The following is a 25,353-nucleotide window of genomic DNA, read 5'->3' on the forward strand; positions in this document are numbered from 1 at the left end:
GACTTCAGTGATTTTAAGCCGTCACCAACAAAATGTCAGAAGACGATCAAGATATTGGCATTGAAGAGGTAGGATGATTATTTTAAACCTCAGCTCTATTTTCGACTAATAGTGCTGAAGTGAATATTAAAGTCTGAAAATCTAGACTTGACTAAGTAAATTATTTACTTTCATAGTCCTGGATATTTTTTAATCGCATCGTATTATAGACAGCTTTCCGCGTATGGTAAAATTAAAAATCATATGATTGTTTTCAGTTTTGTGGGTCCGGACCAATTGTATCTTGCATAGTTATACAGATAGGCATTGCCCATGGAAACGTAAATAATATCATTGAAATATTCTCCTTAAAGTGTTAGGTCTATTTTACGATAAACTTTACGTTAAAGGTGCTATTAAATGTTTGATTTGTTATTAATACTGTTCTTTTTTTAAAATTTCTATTTAACTTTTAAATCCTGTGTTTGTACTCTACGAACCTACGTAAATTATATTTCCTTTGAACTGTTTTTGAAGTGAAATACACGTAAATTTAACACTTCTGAAAGTAATCAAATATAAGTTTAGCTAGAATTTTATTGAATGAAAATATATTCAAATTTTTCTTAATAATGGATATAGAAAACTACTACAAGACAAAAAATAAAAATAAGAGAACAGTAAAGACAAAGATTTATTTAAATTAGATTTAAAGTCTTGGAAAATTAAATGTCTTGTAAGTTTTCGTTGTGGGACAAATCATATAACTACTTACAGTCATCATTTTACTTGGTAATAGAATTCAAATTAAGAATTAAAAATAATGGAAAGAAAACGAAGTAGGGATTTTCAAATTAGAACTATTTCTAGCCTGAGTCTGCGGGGCAATCATTACCTTTTACCTAACACGCTTCGTTTTTTATTAAATGAATAAGTTGGGGTACAATGTTTGGCACTTTCGATATAAGTAAATGATAATAAAAAACCCATAGAATGCGATAATAACTTCAGAAAAATCGAAAAAATGGTTTTCATACTTAATTAACGTTTTTAAGTTTTTCTTCAAAAAGTTTAGATAAGATGCCTTTAAAAGTCGTCTATGATTTTGTCAGGGATAAAAATGTAACTTTAAAATAAGAATTACAACATGTTTTTTCAATTAGTACAACATAAAATTTTGAACATTTTATTGATCAGTATATTTTTTAAAATGTGAAGTAGAAACCTGAATATTTTATCATGAAAATTGTGTTATGATTTGATTGTCTGCTAGATTACAAGAAAAAAGATACTGACAGTACTTGTTGGTTCTTTTAATAAAATTAGGTAAATTACTTTCAGAACCCCTCTTTTTGCAACGTTATTTCAATAGAACAGAGCCGTAGTCTTAGTGTTCTCAATATCTAGACAGCCAACCATTGTTTTAGAATTGTTCAATTTTTTTAACTTCTGATAAAAACAGAATTAATGGTATTTTTGTAAATATTATACCTCCAAGAAATGGCTATACTTCCCAATCATATGTTGTGTGATATTTAAGAGGAATTATTTTGATATAATGTCATTAAAATATTCGTTGAAAAAAGTGCTATTCTAGCTTATACTTCACATTTTAATGTGTATGATAATTCAAATAAAAGATAATGAAGATTTATATTATATTTAATTGTTAAAATTATAAAGAAAAACCTGGAAACAGTAAAAAACTGACTTTATTTTATTGACGTAGGGAAAATTTTGTCAAATATTTGAATAAAAAAACAATATAAGACAAAATAAATTATTTCTAATATAGTCACAAAAAGGCTTAATGAGTTTAGGAAATATTTCATTCACTAATCATGTCATTTAAACTCTATTTCACATAATACAGTGTAAAAAGATGTTCTCGTTTTAATTTTAAGTAATTTCAAATGCATTTTAATACCTTTTAATGATTTATTTTTTGAAACATCTTTTTATAAAATGTTATTGATTTTTGAAGTTATATGTTAGAATGTTTTTAAATTTTGTTAACATTTTGTTTTAAATGTAGAAAATGGGTAATTCTAAACATTCAAAAAATGATTTTATTAAATTTTCATCACTTAAATTGCATGTTTGATGAAATTTTCAACTGATAATTCAAGAAAAATCGTTTAAGTTTTATTATATTTTACTTTGAATTGTTAAAAAAATATATTATTGTCAAAAAAGGAGAAGTTATGTTTTCCTCAAAAAAAGACCTAAAACATGAAAATTAACACGTGTAATAGAGAATTTTTTTCTTTCAGGTTTAATTTTAAGTAATTATTGATATTTTTTGTAAAAAGGATTTTATGTAAAAAGTTTTAAAACTCGAGTTATGTAGTGGTTCTAAAAAAGGTTGCGAATTTATGCAATTTTCTTGCAAAAAAAATTTTCTAGGATTTTAAAAATAGCAAAGGGTGTTATTAGACGTACTTACAGATACAATTGCTAAGTCATTTTGGCCAAACACTAAAATAAAGTTTTGACCTCTGAGGGTCCAACCGTGCTAACCTAAATAAGCTATAAAAAGCTACTGTGAAAATAAGTCGAAACCCGCTACTTCGTTTTCTTTCCATTATTTCAAATTTCCTTCCTTGTTCAATCTTTACAATACAACTTTAAGAATAAATCTATCTATGCAATTAAAATAGAATGTACCCGGATATTATGACAGGGGATTATGAATGGGATGGGTTGGATGGGGGTTTTCGTCATTTGGCCCGCAGCGAGTTTCACTTTATTAGAGTACATGATAATCTGGTGTAACATCCAATGAATAATAAATCAATTGTCACCCCAGGATGGATTGGTGTCCGTGCAATCTGGCGGAAATATTGATAACAAGAGAGCTCTTCATAATCTTATGGAAAGAAAACGCAGGGACAGCATAAAAGTAAGTTTTTAGTTTTGAGTTTAGTTACATTCAACAAATTTACCCCTCTTGTTGATTACATTATATGTGAAAAGTTAGTACAATGTTTGTTTGAACCAACCAATCAAGGTTTATTAAAATTATCCAAAGTTATTTAGCCAACATATGAGAGATACGCTTAGGCCCCACAAAGTCTATTATTTTCCTGATATATAAACAGGGGTGTATATTCTGCAAATTTGACCCTGCTGAGGGGGGGGGAGGGGGGAATAAAAAATATGTGGTTGGAGAAAAAAAAATTAAGAGAATTGAAAGCATTTTTTCCCATTTTTCTCCACTCTTTAGTGAAAAAAAACTAAAAGAATATTTGGGAGGGGTGATAATATAAATAAAAAAATAAAGAGTTTTAAAAATATTTTTCCATTTTATCCCCTTCCTTGCTGGGAAAAACTAGGAGGGAAAAAAAATTTAAATTATGCAGCCGGTGAAAAAAAATTAATCTTGTGCAGAATATACACCCCTGTATATAAATCTTACTAGATTAATAGATTTAAAAAAAAACTTTACATGGTAATTAGTAGGTAAGTTGTGCTTGCACCAGTTAATAGGACAATGTATTCTACGGACTTTTAAAGTTTTAACTATCATTGTCACGCGTTGACATTGTACCTAATTGACTTAGTCAAGTTAATGTATCATCTTTTAAAATAAAGTTTAGCTATACCTTTTAAGGCAGGTATAAAAATCCATATTTATTTATAATTTATTTTAGGATAGTTTCCGTGGCCTTCAAGAGTGTATCCCAACCCTGCGGGGAGATAAAACTTCCAGAGCCCAGGTGAGAAAAATTTAATATTTACTTTTTAGCAAAAACTTATCTCTATTTTGCTTTTTCATATAGGCAAGGTATAAGCTCCAATTAAAGGCCTAATATCCGATTCTGATATGTAAGCCAGATTTAAGTTAACTAAATATATATTCATTATTTCTATTTGCTGTAATTCATCCACATACACGAGAATAAATCAACACAAGTCAATAACTAAATGAATTAATTGATTGCTTGCAGGTACTGAAGAAGACAGGAGATTACATATCCCAGATGCAAAATAAGATTGCCAAGCACCAGACTGAAATTGAAGACTTGAAAAAACAGAATTCACAGCTTGAGGTCAGTTTCCTTTGTTTTTTCTTCAATAAGTACCTAGGGCATTTTCGTATTTACATCAAATGGTCTATCCAAAATTTGTTTTGACAGTTTAAAGATTTTAAAAAATGACTTTATTTTTGTACTTAAAATAAAAGTTGGTTTGTAATAGGTAGAGAACTAACTACCTATCAATGCATTTAAATAAAACTTATATCTACAATTCTTTGTTTTACTTTCAATACAATTCAATATATTCTTGTTTCTTATAAATTATTTTCATGTCTTTCCGAAGCAAGGTCAGGGTTGTATATTCTGTACAAGATTCATTTTTTCCCCTTTTGCAAAATGTTTTTTTTTTATCCTCCCATAATTTTCCCTCCAGGAGGAGTAAAAATGGAAAAATGTTTTTAGTAGGTACCCCTTATTTTATTTACTTTTTTTCATACCTCCTACACAGTTTTTTTTCTCCCAATGATGGTAAAAAATGTTTATTTTTTTCCTCAAATTCAGTAGTTTAATGTTTTCCCGTAATTTATATGGACATAGAAACTTCTAAAACAGTGGTTTCCTTAAAGTTTCCCTGTGTGAGTGTGTCACACTTTCCCAAGCTGCAAGTTTGGATTATTATTATTCTATCTTTAGATAAGAATAGTAATTCGGCGATGGTAAGCGGCTAGATTAAAGGCAATACACCAACGAATTTTGCAGTACTTTAAACCGAGTGACTAACAAATTATCGATTTATTTTCTAGATGCAAATCCGCGCCTTGGAGAAGACTAAGAGTTCCTTTGGTTCTCCCGGGGGAGGGCTGCTCTCCAGAAATAATGAAAATATCATCGCGGCTGATCTGGATCTCAATGCACAGGTTCGTTCTTTTGATAGTTTATTACAGAGATTTTAGGGATAAGACAATTGACGATAAATTGATGCACATCCCCAATGATGATAAACTAAATTACACAGATTAAAATATTGGTTGACAAATTTGAAAAGTAATAAATGACACTTAAGGTATAAATAAATCCTTTGGCTCATACGATCATTTATTCAAAATAGAAAAAAATATACGAGTAAAAAACAAATTTTTATATCCTGTTAGGTAGTTAATAGCTGAAAATTAATATTATAATTTTAAGTACTCTTAAACCGCTTATATTATTGTGTTGCATCAATCAAAAAGGTTTGACTTTTAAAATCCAAATATATTAAAATGCCATCCTTGTTTTTTATGAAATTGTTTTTTTTTTAGGACATAATCTTTGAGAATGGTGATGAGGTAGGAGTGTATGACGATTCTACCATTGGAACTACTACAGCTACACTTGTCACGGACACGGCCAATAATCCTCTTAATCAGATTAATCGTAAGTACAATTTTTATGCGTCGTAGCTTTTTTTTATTTTAAAAAAACATATTTAAGCACCATAGTCGTGCTTCTTTTTTTGGGAGGGGATGGGTGGCTTTGAACATTACCTCCCACCCCTTGAAACAAAATTGCCATGAGGGGACACTTTTGTATAAGGATTGGGGTGTTTTGAACTACGAAATTATATTTTGTATATAGGGGAAGGGGGTAGTTCGATATACTAAAATATAAACCCATAATCTTATTTTCTTCAAATAAGACACTTTTTCCTATAAGAAAAAAATACAGATTTTTCAACAAGAGGGCCAAGCGCTGCGTCTAGGCAGGCTAGGGGGCCGAGCGCTGCGACTAGGCAGGCAAGGGTGCCGAGCGCCGCGGCCAGTGTTTATAGTTCTGTCGGAAGGGGGGAGGGGAGGAAGGGGGTATTAAAATTGAAAAAAATATTTCTAAGAGGATATTACCTTCAATTTAATATACATATTACATAGAAAGTCTAAACTTACAACGCATTAGTCCGGCCAATATAAACAAAAACAATCATCTGCTATAAATTCCTTTTTAAGTTGGAAGGATTATTATTTCTGACTGACCATCTAGGGTAATAAATCTAATACTTTTTCATTGTTTAGTTGTTGGTAACGGAGGTCGCAGCGTGGTAAAGACAATCTCCGGAGTAACCCTTGCTCCCAACTCTGCTGCTTACTCTAGCAACGGTGTCTCTTTGGCTACTAAGAGGTAAGGAAACAAATCAATTTCAGCTGCAAATATTAAGATGTTGCGTTTTTAAATTCTTTGGATATTTCTTAACTTATTGTTAGGATAGATAGTCAAATTTACAAGAATGTTAGCATAGAGGCTAGGGTTTTCTCCCTTCCTTTTTAAAATTTCAAGTAGTGAAATTTAGTGTGTCATTTTGTGAAAAAATGTGTAAAAATATGAACAACTTTGGTCAAGTTATGCCAGGTAATTTGACTGAGCATTTGGGGCTCGCTTATTGGAGTTAAAAAGGGAGGGGGCGGAAGTGACACTTTTTAAACCAAAAATAAAAGTCAAAGTAACTGAACTAAAGAGTTACAGCTCTGAAGTTTGACATGACAGTTGCTTGAAAGAGGTACAATATGGAACTGTGAAAAAACGGCGGCGAAACCATCGCTCCCGCCGAAAATTGTTGTTTCCCATTAAAATTTTTTTTTGTATTTTTTGCCAAAGTAGACAGTTGTCAATCATCTGAGATAAACTTTTTTTTTCATAATAATTTCTCTTATATTTTCAAGATTTCAAACATGTCAATGTTAAATTAGTGTAAAATTTTACAAATGTCAAGAGAAAATGTAAGGAAGAAATTTCGGCGGGAAACGGCGGTTCCGCCGCCGTTTCTTCACAGTTCCATATTGTACATCATTAAGGCAAATGCCATGCAAAATCTTAGAGCTGTAACTCTTTATTCAGTTCAGTTCCTTTGACTTTTAGTTTTGGTTTCAAAAAGTGTCACTTCCGCCCCCTCCCTTATAAGCACATGCTGTAAACGATTCATATGGTTATAATCCCATTTATGTTTATATTTTTGTGTGCAGTTTCTATGAAAAATATTTTTGTTTAGCCTGACAGTGAGTGGAAGTACAGTTACTCTGGCCCCTGCCACACAGACTGTCACCATTCAGCCGGGACAATCTGTACTTCAGAATAATATCAGGATTCAGAGAGGTAGGGAATATATAGATAGACAGACAGACAGATAGATAGGTAGAACCAAATATATAAATACTATTTAATTGGACAATCTGTACTTCAGAATAATATCAGGATTCAAAAAGAGAGAAAAATTTGTTTCCATAGGATGGCACGTTTAAATGCCCTTGTTATAGATAGATATGTAGATGGATTAACAGTAACAGACAGATGGATAGATACATATTTACAGCCACACATAGATTGACAGACATTTAGATACTGAGAAAGGGGATGATTTGATTGACACACAGACATCCTACTGTATCATCCTACCGTACTTCAAGATTTTTTTAAGAGCATACAACAACTTGAACTAATTTTTAGGACAGTCTCTGTTATTGTCTGAACCAATGAGGAAGAAAAAACGCATGAACTGATAAAAGATGAAAAACCAGAAAAAAATTACATCTCTCACTTTCTCTCACACACACACCCTGCAGTAACAAAACATTTAGTTTATCTGTACAGAAAAATTACACCTAAAGTAGACTGTACATTCGTACAGGATAAATGTATATAGTAGGTGTGCATTTGAATCCGCATAGTATCACATTATTACGGAGTTTCTTATTATAAACGACTCGATAGTAAAAAATCAAGAGGGTACGTTTGTTGACAAGTTGGATGAAGAAGGAAAGTCACAGTTTCTATAACATTCGTTTCTGATGACTTGATTGTGTAATCATATGCGGAAGAGAATGCACACTTATTTAGTAAAATGTACATAAAATATTATTATTTTGTAGTATTTATATTAAAATTACACTTAAGTCTTAACATACAGTTAATATCTTAATTTGTTTCATTTACTGAAACAAAAAGTATAAAACGGTAAGTTCAACTTCATTATTTTTTAATCCTTTTTTGTTGGGGGTGTTTTAATATTTTTTGCCCACCGTTCGTTTGCAGCAGATTTTTATTTAAAAAAGAAGTAAAAAAATTAAAAAATACTTAAATAAAAATATAAAGCGATTGGTTTAAACAAATTGTCTTTAGGTACATTTTCATATGAAGGGTACAAAAATAATCTGAATTAAAACCTCCGCCCAATAACTTGTGGTGTATTGTACAATGTAAATAGAATAAAGTAAAACTAACCAGTTTAATCATTACCTTTATACCGCAAGGTTACTGAATTTTTTTTTATCAAGTTCATTGATTTGAAATTTCGAGCAGAATAGGTAGTTTTATCTTTGTAATAACTTATGGGTGCTGACAACTAAACGGCTGACCAAACATCCGATACTCACAAACCGTGAGAACCTACCCAAAAAAGCCTAGAGAGATATTTAATAGTCAAAACTTTAAATACGCGGCTAGGGTAAATACGCCTGTACGTGTAGAGTTTGTTTCTTATATATTAAAAAAAAGTTCATGGGCTGGATTTCATAAAGCTTGAAAGTAAGCTCCGAAGCTAGCCTTTTGGGTAAGAGCTGCCTTTAAGTTATTAAAAAATATTAAACTCTTTGATTTGAAATTGAAAGATCCAAAATTTATGTAGAAATATATATATATGCTTTGAGTTAGAAGCATATATCATAAAACTTTTTATTTTCTTTAAGTTTTACCTAAAATAAAGAAGGAGAATTATATTTTAAGCTCAGACTTTTCAAGAAATCAGATTATATGTATATTTCTGTTAATAGTACAAGGTTTTGAAGAAATTTTTACTAAATATTATATTTTGTCAAGAATTTTGTTCTTGTGTATTACCTCTTATTAAAGACTTAATTCTTTTGATGATTAGAAATATTTTTTCTTCATAATAATTGAAATATTATTTCTTTTACTAGATATAATCATAGGGTCATATAAGGTATTTGAATGGTTTGATTGTAACCGAAAAAAATGTTAAAGAAACCCAAAATGATAATATTAAAGACTAATTTATCTAAAACATCTGATGCTTTGGTCATTAAGAATTAATAATACAACAATATCAAAGATACCAACGTATAAAATGTGAAGAAAAAGATCTTTGAAATCTTGTGGAAGGCGAAGCAAGCAAAGCAATATTATGAAACTTAAGTTTTCATAATTATTATTATCTTTATAATAAACAGTTCTTTCTTTGCACATAGTTAGAGTTTTAACTTCATTGTATATGATACCTTTTCATTTGAAAGATTTTTTTTTCTGGTACACAACTTAAGTATTTGAATTCTAATGAGATAAAAATAAACAATTTTCTTGGGTTTTGCATGTTTAAAATAAATGCCTTAATACTATTGTGCCAATTCAAATTTATGTTTCATATCATAATTTCAAAATGCAAAAAGTTAATTTTTTAAAGAAACAAAGTTATAAGCAATAGTAAAGATGTGCCTCGTGTTCAAAAACAATAAAGTTCAGTTATTTAGTGATTTTTGTTTAATACTAGTTATGGGGTTAATTCTGATTAACTGTAGGTAAAGCACCATTACGACTCCCTCCTCACCCCTGATTAAACTTCAATGTCAAAATACCTCACATAAATAGAATCTTACCCAATCATCTTGAAAGAAAAGAGGGTGGAATGGTTGTTTACTTTCAAAATGATGAATTTTTCCCAGTTATTGTCCTCCATAGAATTATAATGTTATTATTTACACACTAATATTGTTATGTAAGTGTTAAAATTTGTTCAAGTTTTTCCTTATCTTTATAGAAACATGGATAATGATTAATCAAAAACAAGGATAGGGTTAAAAATTTGATATGCTAGCTTTTCTCTATCTTTGTCCATTAAACATTCTTAAATGCAGCTTTTAAAAAGTTTTCTTACAGTTAAAGAAATCCATAAAAAAAAGCCTACATACCTAAGGCTTTGTTCCAAACCCAATTACCACATGTGTAAAATGGACAAAATGTTGAAATATGATTAGACCAGCGCCCATCCACTAGTGGATTAGAATCATTATCCATATTCCTGTTTAATCCACGCAAATTTGCCGACTAATTAAATAATTTTCTGCTCTTTTTTCCATTTTTTTCTGCACTCCAATAATTAAATTAGTAAACTTAACCTTACATAACAAGTTATTTTTAGTAGCGAAGCTACTCTATAATTCACTTTGTCCGTCCGTCAGTCAGTCAGTCAGTCAGTCAGTCCGTCAGTCCGTCAGTCCGTCAGTCCGTAACGCTATGGGGGAAATGGGATTTACTCAGCTCCTATAAAAGATAGAATTCTGAAATTTTTTGACAACATTCCCATTATTAAGGAGCACAATTAACTATAAAACATCACTGGCGGTCGGACGGCTTTTTAGCAGGTTTTAGGCTATTTTTAGATTTTCCACATTTTCCCCCATATCTTTGGTGTTTATGGTCCGATTTTCAAAATTCTTTCAGTTAAAGATATCAAAATTAAATTTTCCGTCGTTTGGAGAAAACAACAATAACGGTCAGACTGCCTTTTTGCAGGTTTTTAGCTATTTTTACATTTTCCACCATATCTTTGGTGTTTATGAACCGATTTTCAAAAAATTTTCAGTTATAGATATCAAAATCAAATTGCCCGTCGTTTGAAGAAAACAACTATGAAGGTCAGACTGCCTTTTTTGCAGGTTTTTGGCTATTTTATATTTTTTTACATTTTCCCCCATATCTTTGGTGTTTTTAGTCCAATTTTCAAATTTTTTCAGTTAAAGATGTTAAAATTAAATTCCCCGTCGTTTGAAGAAAACAACAATAATGGTCAGACTGCCTTTTTGCAGGGTTTTGGCTATTTTCAATTTTTTACATTTTTCCCCATATCTTTGGTGTTTATGATCCGATTTTCAAAATTTTTTCTGTTTTAGATATCAAAATTAAATTTCCCGTTGTTTGAAGAAAACAACCATGACGGTCATTCCCATCCACGAAATTTTGTGCTTCGCTACTTATGGATGTTGTCATCCTTGTTTAATGTTAAGAATCAGTTAAAATTTTTATTATTTAAAAAAATTACATATTTTAGATTTAAGTTACCCTTAGTATAATAATAATGCAAACTCTGTTTAGTGAATATTATTAATAATAGTTTCTGCTGTAATTATCATAAAATATTTTGCTAGAAAAGCATTAAAAATCAATTTTTCAAAAATTTTATTTCATATAAGTTATTATGTACACTATATAATTACGTCTATAAGTATATAAAATTGACTTTTACGTTTTTTTCTTGTAAATCGTTTTCTAATGTTTTTTTTATATTTTTTTCTTTCTCTTTTTAAATGTTAATGATTAGTTGTTGATATTTTTATGAGAAGTGAAAATGTAATTAATTATTATATATTAATATTCTTGTGACCATTTGTGTGTCCGTTTTTCCATACTTCTGCCTCTTTTTACAAAATATGATTTTTTCAGACTGACAAAATCTATTGATCATGGCAATAAGAAGCTTACATTGGGTTTTTAAGATTGGCAACAGAAAAGATTCTATCAACTTCTACAAGAATATTTTGGGTAAATTTTTTTTTTGTTCGTAAACCCGATTGATAACATGTGAGTGTTGTATTAATATCAGTGTTGCGGATCCGGAGCTGGAGCCGGATCCACCATATTTGGCTGGATTTGGATCCATTACTGGTAGCGTGGATCCGGGGGTAGCTGTAAAATATTTAGAAAAAAAGATTTTTAAAAACTTTCATCTGGGCACACTGTTATACAAAAATATTTAAACGTTTTGCAGTAATGATTTGGAACAAGCTGGGACTAGATTTAATTGCGATGTTTTATGACTTTTTCTATCTAAAATATATATTGATTTCAACAGATGCTCTTTAAATCTACTTGTCTGTATTCTTATTAATGATTTTTTTGTGCTTTGCTACTTCAGCTTATTTCTTAGTTGACATATATAAATATTTTTTTTATCGTCATAGACAGTATAGAAAATCTTCTACATCTATTTTTTTATTGTTTTTTTTAAATTTTAGTTAGGATCCGGATCCACTTTTCTCAACGGTGGCTCCGCGGAGCCGTAGCCACTAAAAATCAAGTGGATCCGTAACACTGATTAAACTTGTGGTTATACTTATTTATCTGCACCTTTTTTTCTATAATTTAGGTATGACAGTTTTGCGACATGAAGAATTTGAGAAGGGTTGCGAGGCTGCCTGCAACGGCCCTTATGATGGAAAATGGTCTAAAACTATGATAGGTAAGATTTTCTAATACTACAGCATGCATCTTCAGTCAGGGATAAGACAATGGAAGATGGATAATTAGGGTTGGGCCGGATACTTTTTTGGCCGGATACCGGATACCGGATATCCGGCTGATTTCAAATGCCGGATATCCGGTATCCGGCCGGATATCCGGTCAACGCCGGATATCCGGCAAATATCCGGTTATCCGGCCACACCGGATATCCGGCCCAACCCTAGATAATATACCTCTTGTGAATATTTAAATTCAATAAAAGTACCGAAAGTTTTTGAGCCAACGAATAAGATGACGTAATTTTAAATCTTTAGGTACTAGTTAAACCTACAGTAGACTGTCCCCTCCCTCCTTTCATTACAATCAATTTATAGTTAATTTCTAAATGTACGGCCTGAAACGTTTTGGGCTTAAAGTGATTTTCTTATCTATTTCCAAAAGTAGAGGGCTTTTTTTGTATTGACTACTCCGATAGTCATAGAAAATTGTCAGTAAACCGATGCTATACAGGGCGTTTAAAAAAAACTGCGTTTTCCAAATTTGGGAAACAACCATAAGGAGTACAAAAAAATAAGGGGGGGGGGGAAGTTTGTACAGTTATAGGAAATGAAAATTCAGTATCAAATTTTGGCCCGGCCGTTTGGGCTTGTTTTTATAGCTATCAACCTAATTCTTTTTGTAAACTCTCACATATGATTGGATCTACCTGTAAAACTTTGAAAATTGAATTTTGTGACTTTCCTTCTAGGAGCTAATGGGGCAAAAGACCCCCCCAAACACTAAAATTTTAAGTTATGAGCTTATTTTTTAAGATATCGAGCTGATTTTTTTAATGGAAACTTTTATTGCATAAATGAGTTGATTAGCCATCCCATATTTCATTTTTGCACTATACCTCTAGGGGCTTGTAAGCTCAAAACTTATAAATTTTGTATTTGGGGGGGTTGTGTTACTCCAATAGCACCTAGAAGTAAAGTGCAAAAATGAAATATGGGGTGGCTAATCAACTCATCTATGTAATAATAGGTTCCATTTAAAAAATCAGTTCGGTATCTTTAAAAATAAGCTCATAACTTAAAATTTTAGTGTTTGGGGGGGTCTTTTGCCCCACTAACTCTTAGAGGGAAAGTCCCAAAATTAAGACCTAAAAATTCATCTCACAAAAATTTCATTTTATACTTTCTTGAAGGCAATTTAATAAGGAACAAATTTGATTTTATGTTTTTTTCTGTCAGTCGATTAGAACATGGAGAAAAATGTCATTTAATGAATGTGGTCAAAAAAATACCGACTTCACCTCAAAACCGAGATCGCCCCGCTTTACCCTACTTAAGAAACATGACCTTAAAAATTGCTCATGTTCGTAAATCCCCACCCCTCATTTATTCCTATAATCCTTTAATTTGATTGACAGGTTAAGATATAAACTCATAATTTATCCATAAGTTGTGATTAAATGCTTCAATAAAAAAAATTCAAACTTCAATAACTTTTTTGTCTTTAGAGATTTTTTTGTCAAATAAAAAGGAGCTTTTTCTTTCTACTATAACCTACGTTATTAAAGAAGATTCTTTTACTGCAAATGCATCACAATCAAGAAATGTGAAAAAATGACAAATTGCAGTTTCTTAAAAATGCTTTTGTGAGGAGCTAAAAAGCATTTCACCTTTAAAACTCATTAAGGTACTTTTCTTATACCTTTTTCTAAATTAATATTGAAATTCTACGATTTTTTTATACATATAAGAAGAGTTATTTTAATTTTTCTTGCACAACATTTTTCACATAAAGCATTTTGGAAACTATGTACCTATCATAGAGGCCGTATTTTTAGAGATAATGAAAAACACCTGTTATAAATTTGATATACTTTTTTACAGAGAATAAGGACATATAATCGTTTTTCTGTATTCCTTCTGGTTGTGTCAGAAAAACGGAAAACGCAGTTTTTTCTGAAACACCGTGTACATGATTTTGCAGTAAGGCTGAGAAGCTGTTCTAATCCAGCAGATATTAATCGATTTCAAAGCAATACTGGAAGATATATTATTTTGTTCCTTTGCTAAGTACTTATAGATACTGTTTTTCTTCCATTCTTGTTTTTCTCTTTATAACAAAAACATTCCTATTAACTATTTTGACCTTGTTAATTTAGAAAATTTAACTGAATTTATTCAGTATTTTCCTGTTTGGCCTATTAAATATCGATCGCTGTTTATTTTTTTTAATTGATAATAGAAATTTATATACTAATTGCACTACAATATTTTTTATCCTTATATTATAAAGAAAATGTTTATTGAAAACTTTTAAGTCTGTGCTATGTACTGTAGGTAATTTCATAATGTAACCAAATGAAGAAAATCAAAGGTCGCGGTACAAATACCTGTTCTATGCATAAATATAAGCTTATATATGCAATTTTAGCTTTCTAGAAGCATTCTTAGTGGTAGAAGGTGATTTTGCATTTTTTTGCCAATATGCGAATTATCTAAAACATTGAGGTTCTTGGTTACCCGTCTTTGGGCTGCCTTAAAGGCAACTTAAAGCAATTTTAGACTATAAGTTCAAATGGCAATTGCCTTTCATTCTCCTTGCCATTTCTAAAAAGCTAAAGAGCGTCTTTCTGGCCCTTCTGTGAGCTGAGATCTGAAAAAAAGTGTTACCAAGGCTCCATTGAAGGATTGAAACCATGGAGCTCGAAAAGTCCATCTTTCAACCTGCCTGCTGGCACAGGTGCTCTAATCTCGCTAGAGTTGGGCTAGAATGGTGTTTAAGGTATTTGAGAAAGGTATTATTGTGAGTAGGAGATAACATTAAAGGATGCCTAGTCTAAAATTTGTACCCTGAAGACGGGTTGTTAATGTGTCTATAGATAGCTATTATCATAACAAAGAGAAAACTTTAAGGGCTGAAAGTCTATTTCTCACCCAGCTTAAACCAGAAGGGCAAAAGTCTTGCAAACATTAGGGTCGGTCCGACTGTCCATCTTTCCAAGACAGTTAATTTAGACATAATGATTCATATAACAGTAAAGTATGATTTAGGAAGCGTAGCAAATATATAAATCAAATGTTAACAAAATGTCCTTATATCCATTTTTATATGAAGTAAATATCCTTTTCATCTGATTTTTGAAATACTGATTCCTATTACAACAAGGTACAATTATATAAGTAAAACATGTCTATAATCAAGCTCTAAAAATTTAAGTATGTCCTTAAACAGTATCCTGTATTTAAGCAGTTTTCCAAAAATGTACTATTTTTTTCGACTTATACATTTGTATTCTGCTTATTCAATTCTGACACTCAATAAGTGTTCATTTTCGTTTGTCCTACCAGTTTGGAGCTTCGCTTTTATGGTTGTTGTCATCCTTGTTTGATGAAAATTTGCAATAATTTGCCATTTTCGTTTTTTTTTGTAAGAATTGCTGTAAAACGCTTTAAAATTGAAATATCTTTAAAAAAGGAATACAGATACTAATGGATAAATGTCTTAGTACATACTAACTGACATACTCTATCTCTTACAGGGAGGTCATACCATATCGCCAAGTCAAGTCATTAAAGGGTCAGTTTTATTGGTCTTAGGTAAAATATCTGACCCAGCATATTACCCTGACAACAAAAACACCTTTGGAAGTGATTTGGACACCTAGAACTGATTCTATGGCCAATATACTAACCCAATAATTACCAAAATCCAAGAATCTTAAAATATTTTCAGTTCTTGACTTTAATGCCACCTTTCATGTCGTTTCAGAATATATGTTTAAATGGTACCTCCTAGTAGAATCCAATGCCATTACTTAAATGCTAAAGAACATTTTCCTAGCTCATCTGTGGCCAATTTTAGAGTTATTGTCTTTAAAACTAGGTTGAAACTTCGATGTTTTTCAGTTCTTGATACATGACTTTAGAGTACAAAGGGATCCTTGGTTTGACAAATTTTTCAGATCTCAGACCACAGATGGGCCAGAAAGGCGTTCTATATCTTTTTAGAAATGGCAAGGCAAATGAAAGGCAGTTACCGTTTGAACTTATGGTCTAAAATGATAAACCGGTGCCCTTAGGACAGCCTAAAGACCGGTAACCGATAACCTTAATGTTCAGGTTTAAAGATTCATTCTTCGCGTATTTTCGAAAAATCTTGATTTTACCTTCTACCACTTAGAATCAAGATAGAACCAAAAAAAATCATAGTATTGCTTATTTTTATGTATAGAACAGGTATTTGAACCGCGACCAAAAATTTTTTTTTTGAAATTACCTAATGTACTGTCTATTTAATATTAAAAGCATGTTTTTTTATTCTGATTTCATTTTCTAAAAAAGGGGGTTTAGATAAATATGAATATGTAAGGATAGCAGACAACTAATAGACCGAGATTGTACGAACGTTTGACAAGTACAAGGATAAATGTTAAATAACCCCTAAAATGCAACTTAAAAGTTCATTATTATTGTGATTTGTAAATAAGAATATCTTTGTTTTGTACCCACATTGAAGTAAATAAACCTCATTAAAATAGTTGATAAAATTCGAGACAAAATAAAATTCATAGTATACTCTACAAAACACACATGCTATCTTTTTATTGAACATCGTGTTTCTTATGACAGACATGTAGCGCTTGTAGCGAAGCTGTTCTATAATGAATGTCTCTATTGTCAGGTTACGGACCAGAAGACAACCACTTTGTTCTAGAACTGACCTACAATTACAATATCAGCAGCTACAAGCTGGGTAATGACTTTCAGGTATATTCATGTTATTGGCGTCCGTGCCCCACTTCAACTTCCATGGATGGACAAACAGACTAAGTGTGTTTTATAGAGCAGATGTTCTATTACCAAAAATACAAAAAAAAAAGAGAAAATATGCAACAAATCACGAAACGTTTGTAAAAAGTAGGTCTCTACCTATATCCTTTCAAGGGTGACCAATAGTCCAATAGAACAAGTAAATTATATATTGGAAGCTCATTGGTACAGGGCATCTTAACCAACAATTTTAGCTGTCTATCTTAATTGATAACCTAGAAAATCAAATTTTCCCATAGTGTTGACAGATTTACAAACAGGCATGGTGAATTATAGAGAAGCTGTGCTTATAAAAGAACTTTTGGACGTATCAAAATTATTGATTAAAGTCTTATTGGATATATATATATTTTTTAGGGAATAACTATCCAGTCAAGTGAGGCTCTTGCTAGAGCCAAAGAAGCTTCCCTGCCAATTCAGGTAAAAACTTTATTCTTAATCGGGAAAAGTCAAATTCTGATAAAATTTAAAAAATAATTAGTGTTACTATTTAGGTATTTGTTCCAAAAATTATGTTTTTATGAATTTAACCAAAGCCTAAAATTATCTAATTTTTAGGATATTGGTAATTCTAGATACAGTTTGTGTTCTCCTTCTGGGTATAAATTCATCCTTGTTGATCAACCTCAACCTAAAGACAGGTATATTAGATATCTTTTTCAATTTAAAGGTATTTGGTATCATTCCTACTAAGGCAAAAGGCTATACATATTTAGGGATCCAGTTATGAGCGTTGGTAATCTGTCCTGGATATGGATACAAGTATCAAGTATAGGAATATAAATATTTAGAGACCCAGTTTTGAGTGTTGGCATCTCTGTCTCAGATATGGACACAAATATCAAGTATAGGAATATAAATATTTAGGGATCCAGTTATGAGTGTTGGCATCTCTGTCTCAGATATGGATACAAGTATCAAGTATAGGAATATAAATATTTAGGGATCCAGTTATGAGTGTTGGCATCTCTGTCTCAGATATGAATACAAGTATCAAGTATAGGAATATAAATATTTAGAGACCCTGTTATGAGTGTTGGCATCTCTGTCTCAGATATGGATAGAAGTGTCAAATACTGGAATGGGCTGTTGGGTATGAATATTGTTAAGGTGAATATTCCATTGAAATAATATTTGTAGTGGGTTTTTGTTTTATCCAGCGTTGTGGAGCCGGAGCCGCCATGTTTTGCCGGAGTTGGAGCCTTTTTTTTTATTAATTTTAATTTGGTAAATCCCCCTTTTAATTTTTCAAGTCCATTTCTATCAAAAATTTAACTTTTAAAACCTTCAATAGTCAAAAATAGACTTACCAAAAAAATTTGTTGAGTTTTTTTTATTTTAGATCGGAGCCGTCATTTTCACAGGCGGCTCCGCGGAGCCGGAGCCGCACCAAAATCAAACTTCTCCGCAACGCTGGTTTTATCACAATGATTCATACACAATAATCCGTCCAACGTAAAATGTAATTTCAAGCAAATGAAGATCTTTGTTTGTATTTAGTTATTTAATAACATTTTACGAGGGACCATAAATTTGGATGAAATGATTTGATTTCTCCAAGCTAAGATTTATTAGAAATTCAACTATTCAAAAGTTGTATGAATGTATAAATAACTGCCCTTTCGTGCCAAAAAAGTGTACACTTTATAACCAATAATATGATTTGATGGCTCCTTTACTGTATTCCTATTGGTTCGATTTATTTATTAGGGCTCTAGAATTCCTATATTTATTTTATTCCTTACTTTATTTATTTTTTAGAACAATAAAACTATTGTATCCAATTTCTAATGATATTCCTTAATTTAGGCAGATGATAGAGAACAAATACTTGAGTTTGGTTCAAATCAAGCACAACTATTTTTGCATAAGGTTGGTTGCATACCTATTTATTTAAGTTTTGCGGAAGGAGTGAATTTGCGTATCCGGTGCAATTTTTTGCCTGGTTTTAAAAAGACCTATTATTGTACCTACTTACCTTTATCTTAATTTTAAAAAAATATTGCTTACCTACCTACATATTTTAGTTTAATGTAACTTTTTTAGTTCTAAAATTCATGAGTAAACTCACTGCAACGTTTGTCAATTTAGATTGATGGATCTGTTGATCATGCTACGGCCGCTGGCAGGATAGCCTTTGCCATTCCAGGTATGAAAAATTCCAACAGGTTATGATAGTTTCATGTCATAATGTACTTTAACACAATAATACTTTAAAGTATTTTTATGTTTGTACTTAAGATATAGCTTTACCAAATAAGTTTTCCCTTTTGGCTTCACATATCTCCCAGTGGCTGGTATTTAATTTAGCATAAAGCAATGCTGAATTATCTGATTTGTTAATGTTTATCCCCCCCCCTTATAATTTTAAAATAATATAGATTAGCAATTAATGGTGGTGCGGTAATGTTGTTTTAAGTTTGTTTGTTAATTACTTTAGATTAGGCATTATTTGGTACTGGGTAACCCTGAAGGGTTGTGGCCTCCCTCCCCCCATATTTTCATTTCCAAAATAATTGAGAGGAGAATTTCATTGCTCGATTTGCACTTGTAGACAATACAAATATTTATGACATTTTAAGGTGGTGAGCTTAAAGGTGTAGAAAGTAAAGTTAAAGAAGCTGGGCATACTATCCTAACCCCCTACATCACATTGGATACTCCCGGAAAAGCCCAGGTACAGTTAGCTTCACATTTTTGTTTTAAAAAACATAACAGTGTTGGCACACTAAAAACCCATGGGGGTAATTTTTACGCGTAATTTTCGAAAAGTTTAGTAGGTGTGACCTTTAAGTCTAATGCTCTTATTCGTTTGGTTATAATTAATGATAGTTTTACTTAATAAGAGCATTTGACTAAAATGTTACATCCAACTTTACAGAAAATGCGCGAAAAAAATTACTGCTTTTTTATATGATCTCAAGTGTTATTTTATTTCCTAATTGATTTTAGGTTCAAGTTGTGATTCTTGCTGACCCGGATGGACAAGAAATTTGCTTTGTCGGTAAGATTTATTTTTGTGAATTACTATATACCAGGGGTGTATATTCTGCACAAGAAGTATTTTTTTCTCCTAGTTTTTTCTCCAAAAAGGGAAAAATGAAAAAATCGATGAAATAGTTGAGAATTTTTGGTAAGATTTATAGAGTTGTTGCCTTTTCTAGATTGTAATTAAATGTTACAGGAATCATCATGCATTAATTTCAGGAGATGAAGGTTTCCGTGACCTGTCCCAGGTAGATCCTGCAGCTGACCAACTCCTGGAGGAGGCCATGGACAAGGACAAGAGTGACGAGTGGTTCAAGAAGAAGGGCAGGAGTAAGGTTACTGCTTAGATATCAACATCACAACTTTACAACATCACAATTCGTGGTTATTTGCCAAAAGAAAATGATTTTGACGGATTTTTATGGTCAGTATAACTTCTTTGGTATTTTAAATACCCCTTTATTATATTTATTTTTGTTATGTTTTTTTTTGGGGGTACTTTTTAGGAACGTCTAATAGACTATAAAAGTTGGAAAGATTTTTAATCAATATAATAGATTTGAAATCTGCATAAAATTTTAAGGATTTTTTATAAAATTAGTTTTTTGTATAATTCTTTATTTAAAGGCGCAAATACAAATTAAGTTAAATAATTTTGAGATCTGTGATTGGTGGATTGAAAACTATCTGCGCTCTGATTGGAGAAGCTTAAGTGACGTACATCATTCAACCAATTAGAGCGTAGGTAGTTTCCAATCCAGCTATCCTATTGGTCAAAATTTATTAACTTAAATCGTATTTGCGCCTTTAAATAAAGAATTATATAAAAAACGAATTTTATAAAAAATCCTTAAAATTTTATGCAGATTTCAAATCTATTATATTGATTAAAAATCTTTAAAACTTTCATAGTCTAACGTCTAACATTACCTAAAACCTTTTTAAATTCTATTTATAAAAGTTTTCCTTGATTGCTTTTCATTAAAAGATTTATTTGTGGTTTTTTTTAAACTAATTAATTTTGATGCATACATTTATGGTTTAATTAAACATGGCTGTTTTAAAATGTGATTTTATCAAGTACTATTAATATTTTATAAAGTTTATATTTTGTTAATAATTTTGACACATATTATTTATTTATTCACAATGCACAAAAACAGACATACACACACATACACGTTGAAATGAAAACTTGGTTATTGTAAATTTTGGTGTAATCTTAATCAACGTAAGGACTTCGGTCCCTCCACAACTGAGGCGCGGCTGCCGAGCCCTGCGTTTTATTGAAAGTATAGTTTGTTTGTGGTCCACTTTCAGAAAATGTGAAATTGCCAGAAAAAATTTAGGAAACTTTAACTTTGAAAGATTTAATAATTTTTACCTAAATTTTAGTCTAAATATATATTTTTGATAATTCTTTCTAAATAAGAGAAATAATTCCTAGAATATTTTAGTTGAATAAGAGAGCATGGTATAATTTATACTTTAATTTCATAGATATACTGTACAATAAAGTGTTTTTGTTTTTCCGTCAAGAACTCGGATCACCCTTGACCTGATTGAAATCATATTTTATTGACGCTTCATATGGTTTTAAGCTGTTTTTTTCTGTACACCCCTGCTCCTTTGGAATATATTCCCTAGAGGTGCTCTTTGAAAGGTATAATTGGAAAAACGTCATATGTTTGACTCGTTTTTTTTTGTGTTTTAACTAGACACTTAATAAAAGTTTAAAACACTCTAATATGCATTATAAAATATACATATATAAAATATACATGTGAATAATACAAATGGCACAGTTTAAAATCAATACAACAATGCCAAAAGAGGGTATTTCTACAAAACATCATAATTGGCCAATATCAAATACTTAGTTCTTTTTATTTTTGAAAAGAAAGCTTGATTCTAATGTGTTTTAGAATACTTAGAAGCTAAGTTACACTTTTAAAATCCAAATGTCTTCAAATTAAAAAAAAAAAAATTTAAATTAAAAAAAAAACATTACATTCTTTTTCATCACGGGTTGGAACTGGCTTGTATTTGGAAGAAAATTTTCCAGAAAGGTTTTATTAAAATACTAGATTTTTTTCCCCCAAAGTTCAGAACCAGTTTTAAAATATGTAGTAAAAATATTTGCTAAAAAGTTAGGTAAATATTTTTGTAGTTATACATAAATATTTAAAAAGCCTAATTCACTCATTTGAGTGTGCCGCAACACTTTTAGCACACAAGACAAGTTAGAATTAATATTAAAGAAAAACTTTTGAACAATTGAAGCTTTGGTTTTCTTAAGGAAAATACCCGCTTTTAATATGATTTTATTTAAAAGTTTGAAACAGGATAAATTAAAACAATGTAACCTCAATAATTCTATAGGTGAAAAATCGTATTTTTTTCATATCAGCGGGAAACTTGTATCAACTTCAATGATTAAACTAGTAATATTATTCTGGTTAGGTTTAAAGCTAAAAAAGTCTTTAGGTATTAACTCCAAGATAAAAATCAAAAATTCTTCTTTGTTTTTGTGGTTTAGAACTAAATAAAAATATAATTTTTGGTAGTTTGTGAGGGATCCTATTAATTGTTGAAGGATTGCGGTATTTTATATTTCATTTATATTTAGTTCTAAACAAACCAACTTCTTTTATATAAGTCAAAATATTTAACAACTTTTGTTTTATGTGTGTTTGTGTGTGTTTTTAATGTAATAGTTAAAATTATAATCAAAACTATGGCTTTATAGTGAAGTTCAAGTCATACAAAAGATGTTAAAAAGAGTTTCCGGCTTGTGGTTTAGCTTAAATCTTTGGTGACATTCAAAAGAAAAGAAAATTTCTTTCGTTTTCATTGACAACTATCTGTAAGGCTTTGCTAAAAATGCTAAACTTACACCTGAAAATGTTTTTTTTATAAAGTTTGCAATTAAAATAAATTATTTCATACTTTTCAACATACTGCGAAATTGTGCCTTTTGGTTATTGACGAAAATAACTTTCTATCTTTGGAACTAAATGGGTACCTTATTGGGTGATTTATTGTGATTGATTATTAATCTTTTTATTGATTCTTTTATTAACTTTGTACCATTTATACACAAGGAAAATTGATTTTATTAAATATTTTCACTGTTAAACGTGCAATGCATGTTCTATAAAGAATTATCTTTTCTTTGTTTCTAGCTTACTTTTAATGTCTAATAGAAATATGTTGTAATAATAATGAATAGTCTACCTCACACTATGAAATGTACATCTGAACATGTGCAATAATAATAACTTTTTACCTGATTCTAAGAAAAGGAGGAGGAGGGGCTTTCTCACTATCTTAGTTTATTTTTTACAAGTAATCAGATAATAACACATGATTGAAATAGAAACAAATCCTTTGGCATATGTAAAAAGAACAGATGTTACGAGAAATTTCCGCTCCCACTTAATTATTTTTGAAATGTTTAGTTGGGTCGAACGGTACTTATTAAAAATTAATTATAGTCCACAATAAATGTGCATAAAGTTTGCCATCAGTCATTAATAAACTTTTGGTTAATACGTACCTTTGACTTAACTATTTTGTTACCAATAAGATAAGCATAGTTTTAAAGTAAACCGATTAATATCCGGTGGATTAGAACTAGTTCAAAGCCAAACGGAAAAATATTGTATCGTATTATATCCAGTTTTCTACGAATATAAAAATATACAATTATAATATTTCGGCATCTTGGGGCTAGCAAAACTGGTTTAAATCTTATCATTGTACAATTTTATATCCGCGGAAAGCTGTTTATTATACGATGCGATGAATAACTATTATACCTAATATTGTTTCATTTTGTATAACTAACTCTAGGTGATAATATTATTATATTTTATACTATTTTCAGATAAAAATGAGTTGAGATAGTTATGCCATATATATTTTATTACTGAACAGTTGAATAAATATTTAAATAAGGAAAAATTTGATGTAAGATGGTAAATGTTTTGAAAAGGAAAAGTTAGATACCTATATATTAAGGTAAGATATTTTCTCGTATTCATTCGAAACCGATAAATATCCGGTGGATTAGAACCGATTCTCATCCACACGAAAAAATTATGTATGTCTAGCCTTCGGGATCTCGGAACTAAAAAAACTGCTACCTACATGTACATTTTATAATAATATCCGCGGAAAGCTGTTTGTAATACTATTCTGCAAACGAATGTGATGGATGGAGAGGTGGGGGGGAGCAGTTATTTTGAATGAAATCCTTTAACCTTTTAAATTGATAAATAAATAAAAAAAGTGAAGCGATTGAATTTTTTAAAACACCCTTTAATTATTGAAATATTACCTACCTTTTTTAATTTTTGTATTATTTAGGAAATGTTTGAGTACAGATTATTTGTGCTATTCTTGTTTATACCAACAACTACCTGGTGTCTCAAGCCAATAGATAGAAATTGTTGCAGGTTAGATTGATATATAGATACCTAGATATGAAAGATAGATAGATAGATATTTAATATAGAAAGAAATATTAGTTGATGATCCTATTAGGGATGGCAATCCGCCCAATTTTTATGACTTTTGTAGCAAGATAAAAAAAATAGTTTATTGTTTCTTAACTACAGGTATAGAAATGGGTAGCATCTCAAGTTTTTATTTATTTATAAAAAGTAGTAATGCTGAGCCGGAGCCGTTATTTTCAAATAATATCTATCTATCTAGGTATAGATGTGCAGAGGAGGGAGTGTGTGCCCCCTGGTGTGAGGATGTGCTAACATATGTATAATATCTATCTATCTAGGTATAGATGTGCAGAGGAGGGAGTGTGTGCCCCCTGGTGTGAGGATGCTAATACATGCATCATAAAGAATAATTCTGACACGGCCCTTGTCAAAGATGCAGGAAAGATAATAAATAAATGGATATGTAAAAGTAACGAGATGTATGTCTGTCTCTTTTGGTGTGTTTAGCAAAGGATATCTATAACCGCTGAACTGCGAAATAGTTTTTATTAAGAGCGAAACATTTATGTGTTTACAGCTAAATTGTGATAAAGCCGTTTAAAATTCCCTTTTAGCAAAGATATCGCAAGTTGACCCAATTACTTAGATTTTTTGATCATTTGTAATAATTTTGACAATTTAACCAATATGCACTTTAGTTGCCTTTTTATTGTACAACCTGTAACTTTTATTCAATGAGTCTTTTAATAAAGTCTAACACATGATTTAAAAAGTAATGTTTCAAGCAAATGCTTTTAAAACTAGGATGACAACATCCAAAAAAGTGAAGCTCTGAAATGGTAT

The 25,353-nt window shown here is 30.7% G+C and overlaps 2 protein-coding genes across 19 annotated transcripts in view; both read left to right on the forward strand.

The window, feature by feature from the left end:
• On the forward strand, window positions 1–23,946 carry LOC145326152 (glyoxalase domain-containing protein 4). Of its 17 annotated transcripts, none has more exons than XM_080169287.1 (15): window positions 7,489–7,632; window positions 7,824–9,513; window positions 9,662–9,714; window positions 11,003–11,537; window positions 12,142–12,234; window positions 16,914–16,999; window positions 17,420–17,482; window positions 17,621–17,703; window positions 18,082–18,172; window positions 18,872–18,934; window positions 19,154–19,211; window positions 19,645–19,739; window positions 20,015–20,066; window positions 20,270–20,578; window positions 20,963–23,946. In XM_080169287.1, the coding sequence occupies exons 4-14, from the start codon at window positions 11,459–11,461 to the stop codon at window positions 20,395–20,397; spliced, it is 891 nt and encodes a 296-aa protein (XP_080025413.1). In that variant the 5' UTR covers window positions 7,489–7,632; window positions 7,824–9,513; window positions 9,662–9,714; window positions 11,003–11,458; the 3' UTR covers window positions 20,398–20,578; window positions 20,963–23,946. The 17 variants fall into 17 exon arrangements, with proteins under 17 accessions (XP_080025422.1, XP_080025423.1, XP_080025419.1 ...); XM_080169282.1 differs by having other exon boundaries at window positions 7,824–7,940; window positions 8,991–9,714; XM_080169286.1 differs by having other exon boundaries at window positions 7,824–7,940; window positions 9,055–9,714.
• Window positions 23,938–25,353, forward strand: part of LOC145326149 (uncharacterized) — a 24,679-nt gene continuing 23,263 nt past the window's right edge. For both annotated transcript variants that reach the window (XR_013881777.1, XM_080169278.1), the window contains exons 1-3: window positions 23,938–24,073; window positions 24,422–24,510; window positions 24,849–24,947. Coding sequence is in view for 1 of the 2 variants with exons in the window: in XM_080169278.1 (XP_080025404.1) it covers window positions 24,425–24,510; window positions 24,849–24,947 (185 nt within the window). In the remaining variant the exon portion in view is untranslated. The remainder of the gene's footprint in view (window positions 24,074–24,421; window positions 24,511–24,848; window positions 24,948–25,353) is intronic.

This window comes from Acartia tonsa, chromosome 8, assembly GCF_053477335.1.
Source record: "Acartia tonsa isolate MP-2025a chromosome 8, ASM5347733v1, whole genome shotgun sequence".
In the NCBI taxonomy this organism is placed as follows: domain Eukaryota; kingdom Metazoa; phylum Arthropoda; class Copepoda; order Calanoida; family Acartiidae; genus Acartia; species Acartia tonsa.